This window comes from Merops nubicus, unplaced genomic scaffold (assembly GCF_000691845.1).
Source record: "Merops nubicus isolate BGI_N331 unplaced genomic scaffold, ASM69184v1 scaffold36973, whole genome shotgun sequence".
Taxonomy (NCBI): Eukaryota; Metazoa; Chordata; class Aves; order Coraciiformes; family Meropidae; genus Merops; species Merops nubicus.
In genome coordinates this window covers 1-5,978 of record NW_008600245.1, presented here as the reverse complement: position 1 = coordinate 5,978, position 5,978 = coordinate 1, and the positions used below count along the sequence as shown (strand labels likewise).

The 5,978-nt window shown below is 56.0% G+C and overlaps 1 protein-coding gene across 1 annotated transcript; it reads right to left on the bottom strand.

Annotated features, from left to right (window-relative positions):
• Nucleotides 1–2,835: 2,835 nt before the first annotated feature.
• LOC103770399 (aryl hydrocarbon receptor-like) lies at nucleotides 2,836–5,905 on the bottom strand (the record flags this gene model as incomplete). Its single annotated transcript, XM_008937655.1, has 6 exons — nucleotides 2,836–2,985; nucleotides 3,376–3,513; nucleotides 3,817–4,528; nucleotides 4,658–4,801; nucleotides 5,421–5,562; nucleotides 5,796–5,905. Coding segments are annotated over 6 exons (1,396 nt in total), but the record flags the coding sequence as incomplete, so codon positions are not given.
• Nucleotides 5,906–5,978: the final 73 nt, after the last annotated feature.

Here is a 5,978-nt window from a genome sequence, read left to right as displayed (position 1 = left end):
CCAAAAGGATCCAACTGCTTTGGGTTTGTCTTTGAAGCTGCATCTCCTAAATCAAAACAAAACCCCAAACCAAGGTCCTACAGCTCTTCCCAAGAGGTCTGAGATGAGCAACGTGGCACCACCACACGCTCAGCAGCCCAGAGCAGAGCAAAGGTTGTTCACCTCAATTGATGCTTGGCAGCTTCTGCCTCGTTGGGAGCCAGCAGGAGAGGATTTGGAGGAGGAATCTTGGCAGGATCTTGCCAAAGCTGGGATGAAGAGCTGCTTCCTAGCTGGAGATTAAAACAACGATGAGATGACCTCCACAGAGGCACAGCCAGCATGGGTCATGCTTGGCTTGTTCCTCTCCTAGCTGGCCACATTCTCCTCTGGCTTCTTCTTCATGTTTCTTCAAAGCTTTTTTTGGGTTTTGAGGCAAGGAATTTGTTCTTGCTGAGGGAAAAGAGAGAGAGTTGAGCTGCCCCCTCCCCTCCTGCTGCCCTCCTCCTGCTCTCCCCCCACCGCTGTGGCCCCAGGGTGGGTGCTTTGCAGGCAACTTCTGGAGGGTCTCTGTCTTCTGGCCCTGCTCCAGCAGCTCCCTGGTTCTGCTGAGGGCTCCCAGCACTGCAGGGGAGGAGGTCTCACCACGTGGATCGTGAGCAGATGGCTCCTTGGTCTCCAGCCAGAATGACACAGGAGAGCTTGACTTCACCCTCTGGCCATCTGGGCTTCCAGATAGGCCAGGATCCAAGGTGGTGACACGTCCTTGATGCACTTGGTGGTCCCCAGGCACCACCAGAGAGTCCAATCACACACTTGAACATCATGAAACATTTCAGCCCATCCCAATCCAGCTTCCCTAGGCCCAGAAAATAATAATAATGGTGATAAGAATGATATAAAAATGATAACAACAATCCCACCATGCAAAGTACCTCCCAGTTGTGAACTGGTCCTTCCTCCCAAGATGATGGTTGATGTCCTCCATCATTCTTCCTACCCCCAGCCTGGCTTGGAAAGTCTTTGGACCTACCCAAAAAAGACACCCAAATGTATTTCTTTGGGTCAAGGGCTCTCATCTGAAGCTCATCCCATGTGAAGAGGGTGGGCACAGGAGGTTGTGTGCACTCAACTCAGCGTTGGGGACCTTCCAGATTCCAAATCCATCGGCCATTCCAGAGGTTCTGAAGCACCCACGTGTTAGGAGAGACTTTATAGGTCATCTGTTTCCCTCCACGAGGAGGCTGCATCTCACCAGTGTTGGTGGGACTCCCAACTGGACCATTAAATACGTCTTTGTAGGAGCTCTTCCAACATGAACTTGACAAATGAGAAGTTCTCTCGGGTCCACCTCCAAGTCCTGCCTTTTTGGCTGCCCATGAGCACCCAGAGGAGTTGATGGCAGAGCTTGGGGCGTGGAGGAACTTGCCCTGGTCCATATAAACCCACCCAACCTGCTGGTCTCTGGTTGACTCACCTGATTCTTCCTAAATATTGGCCTTTTTCTCACTCCTTTTAAACCATCAAGCACCCAGATCAGAGAACTGGCTGGTTCCTTCCACACCCTTGGGTACCATCTCTCCACACCTTCTGAGATGTAAAGCTCCATGGTCACCCAGCACCCCAAAAGTTGGGAGTGCTGCTGAGGTGGGCTGTGCTCCTGGATGCCCAGCATCCAACCCATGGCTTCACCTTCAGCTCTTCCAGGCTACACGTCCTGCACGTGGCAGAACCCAGCACCAGATGGGACAACAGGAACCAGGAGGAACCAGGAGGAACCAGGAGGAACCAGGAGGAACCTTCTTCTCTGTGGGCTGAGCATCACCCTGAAGCAGCTGGAATCTCCCTGAAGAAGTAGGAGGTAGTGCCCAAGCCAAACTTCACACCAAGCTGCCATGGAAGCTCACCAGCCTTGAAAATCTCAGCTAGACATCAAAGGATGTCCCAAGGTCCCACTCTCCACCCCAAGACCTGGCTCTACTTCCAGGAAGAAGGAAAAGCAGGTCCAATCTGAGAAAGCTCCTCTGAGAGGGAGCCTTGGAGGGGTTCTCCTCAAGGAGACACCCAGAAGAAGGTCTTTGAACCAAGCCAAGCCCTGAAGTGCTCAAGAGGGGGAAGAGACACAACCAGCAAAGGGAGACACCAAGGGCTGGGAGGAAAAACCATTTATTGGAAGAGAAAGGAGAGAAAAGTCCTGTGGAACCCAAACCACACCTCAGAGGGTGACTCTGGGTCAGGGTTCTTAGAGGGTCACCACGTTTCTGCTCTTTCCAACAGCCCATTCCATAGGTTGCCTTGTGCAAGACACTGCTGAGGACAACCCAACCATGTGGCTAAGCTCCAAGGGCCAGTTAAAAGACAGCAATGACCAGAAAAAGCCCCAAAATGTCCAAGCAATGCTCAGTAGGATGTGTAGACACCCACCCCACCAAGGAGATTGGGTGGGTAGGATGAGAAAGGGCAAGCCATGGATGTTCTCCAAGGGTCTCCACTTGACCAAGAGCCACACCACTTCAATCCACAAGGGGAAGACCCACCAGATCAAAACCCCTCCATGGCATCCTGTGCCCTGGGGCCACCTTCCCTCCAACCTTGTTGGCCTGGTCTTGCCCTCTCCATGCCAAGGACACCTCTGTGGGACCAGCACAGGGAGCCCTGGCAGGGGCAGGATGGTTGGAAGGTGATTAAAAAGATAATTAATAAAAAAAAACCCAACAAAACAAGACAACCCCCCCCCCAAGCTGAGCCAACACCAAGAGCAACATCATGACTCGTGTGTGGGAGCTGGGAAGTTCTCAGCAGCTTGAAGACAGGTTCTTCCCCAGGGCACAGTCCTGTTTGTCCACCCCAGGTCTTCTAGAGGCAGAAGTCATGGCTGGAGGCACGGTCTGGCAACACTTCTGGCCCAGGTTGGGGTTGGCAGGGGGGTGCCAGGCTGCCCCCCAGCATCTGGGGGTCTCCAGGGAGTCCCATGGGAGAGTTGGGCAAAATCCAGTTGCCCTGGGGCTAGGAGAAGAGAGAGAAAAAGAGTGTTGAGGTGTTGGGCAGAAGGTGGAGGGGGGACAGGAGGTCCTGGTGGCACAGGCAAGGCTCCCACCAAGAGAAGACCTCCCAGGATAGAAGGTGTTCATGGTTGGGGTTAACTCCTTGTATGGAAACCACCAACCCCCATGGAAACCAGACCACCTTCTACAGGGAAGAACCCATAAACTGATCTTCTGCTCTTCAACTCAAAGAGAAGCTCCTGAGATCTTCCCCTTCTGGTCTTCTACCAGCTAAAGTGAGGTGATTCCCATCCACCCACCACCAGCCTGTGACCTCCCTGGGCTGAGACCTCCAGGAAACATCATCCCAAAAAAACAGGCTGGAGGAGAAGAGCAAGGGAAGGGCCCTCACCTGCTGCCTGCTCTGGTGGCTCAGGGTGGAGCTGTAGGAGCTCAGAGGAGTCTCCAGAGGGCTGCTGATGCTCCTGAAGCTTGGAAAAAGGTGCTGAGCCACGGAGGGAACGGGGCTCAGCTGCTTCTGGGGGACAAGCTGGTAGGAGGAGGCAGGGAAGGAAGTGGAATATGGAGCCACCTCCTCTTGGGAGGAGCCACCACTGGTGGTTTCCATGCTGCAGAACCCATGGAGGGTAAGGGGCACCCTTGCAGCCAAGCAGCCCTGGTGCTGGGACATCCAGTCTTGGCTCATGCCATGGACCCCAGGCTGAGGTGGGGACCCCAAGGCAACGTAGTCCTGCCATGGGCTGGGGAGGAGACGTGGGGCAGAGCCAGGGCTGTGGCTGCACCACCCTTTGGGCAGCAGGGGAGGAAGTTTGGGTCGTTGGGGTGGCCCCACGTGGTCCCCTCGAGGCTGGGTGGGCAAGGAGGAGGAGGTGGTCTGGCCATTCGTGGAAGGGAGGTCACCCTCCAGCTGCCCAGCCCTGGGTGTCTTGTCCCACGGGGTGTCCCCCAGGAAGCAGAGCAGATCTTCCTCCTCAGCTGGCCTCCACGTTGAGCCACGGGCCACCTCTTCCTCCTGGGCAGGGAGAGGCTGTTCCCACAGCAGTTTGGGGGGCTGGTTGGGGTGCAGGACATCCTGGGGCAGGTCCTGTGAGCTCCTCACCTCCACGGAGGGTTGGTAGGTGGTCGTGTCCCCACGTGGGCTGGAGGAAGGGCCTGGCAGGGGACAGACCTGCTGTCCTTCCTCCTGCTTGCTCACCAGGGTGGCGTGGACGTAGGAGAGAATCTCATTGCTGAGGCAGCTGCTCAGGGCTTGCTCAGGGTCCATGTTGACCATGACCATTCTCTCATCCAGCAGCAGGAGCTCCAGGTCCTCAGCATTCAACCCCAAGCCCTCCAGGGCACTGAAGAGCTCGTTGTTGGAGCAGCTCTCATCACTCTGAATGGAGAGCGAGTCCAAGGTGGCCAAGAGAGGGTCCTCCTGCTGGAAATCCACCAGCTCTTCTTCCACACCATCCCTCCTTGATGAAATCTGAGGGGCAACCACACTCCAGGCTCCTCTTCCTGCATCCAAGGAGGATGAGTCCTCAGAATGGCCCAGGGAGCTGCTGGAGGAGGAGGAGGAGGGGTTGGGGGTGGGAGGTGGGTGGGGGTTGTAGAGGGTGCCCAGGAGAGAGCTGGGGTGAAGAACATTCTTCTGGGAGCTCCTTCTAGGGCAGCAGGAGGTCTTCTTGGACCTGTTGGTTTTCCCTTTGCTCTGGAAAGGGGCAGGGAAGCCCTGGAGAGGGGAAGTGCTCTGGTACAAGAGGGCCTCTCCCGTGGCAAAGGTGAAGGGAAGATGCATGGAACGTTTCTGGAGGTGTTCTCCTCCTTCTTCATCCCTGCAGGGGAGGAAGAGGAGGCTGAGGCTCGCCCGTGGACAGACACACCCCCCACCAAGGGCTTTCTGCAGGGGATGACTGTGATCCCTGCAAGCCAAAGCCCCTCTGCTGGGACCAACACCCATCTCCTGAGCACAGCCACCCACACAGAGACATCTCTGTACAAACACACACATGGTTTTTCTATCTACACCCCCTCCCAAACCCACACGACTTCAGCATGACCAAGGAGACCCTTAAAACACCAAAGGTGACAGAACTTTGCCAAGCTGAAGTCACACCTTGGCCTTCCTCATCTAGGTAGGACCCTGTAGGTCAGGGAGGTCATTGGGGTGGCCTCCTAGAGGGGGTTGTGGCTGAACAACATCTCAGCACAGAATCCTCTGGCTGCTCCATTAGAAGGCCCAAGAACCAACCCTAGAATGGTTTGGGTGGGAAGGGACCTTTCAAAACCATCCAAGTCCAACCCTTCTACAGGGAGCAGGTCGCTCAGAGCTCCACCCAACCTCACTTAGAGTGAGGAATTGAACCTCCTGCCCTGCTCAGGGTTTTTTTCCACGGGTGTGGGAAGCCAACCTGGCCTTGGCCAAGCTTGGGATGTCCCCAAGGGGTCACTTACAGGAGGGGTCTCTGGGTGACAATGATGTACTCAGGGCTGCCATGCTTGTAGACCAGCCTGGCGTTGGCCTGCACCCACTTCCAACGGTTCTCCTTCGTCAGCAGCCTGAAGACAGTCAGGCCACTCTCCCCTGTCTTCATCACTGTTGGGAGGAAGGCTGTGCCACCAGAGCAGGGGACACCCTCCCACCTCAAACCCCCTCCCTCCCTCTCCTCCACACCCCACCCCGAAAGGGATGGGAGCGCTGTGGCATCAGGGAGGGTGAAAAAGACCCAACGGGGCTGGGCACGGTGGCCAAAGGAGCTCCCAGAGGTCCTGGCCCACTGGGCAACCTCTGAGGTGGTCATCAAGGAGCAAGGGGAGGGGTTCTCTTACTCCTGACGTGGTTCTCAGCGCAGTGGAGCATGTCAGCAGCGTGGATGAACTGGTAACCCGAGCCCCGAGCCCGCAGCTCCGCCTCCGTGTAACCCAAAACCGTCTTCCCCCTGCAGGAGAAGAGGGGGTGGGACATGGAATCTTAGAATCCTTTAGGTTTGGAAGAGATCTCCAAGATCATCA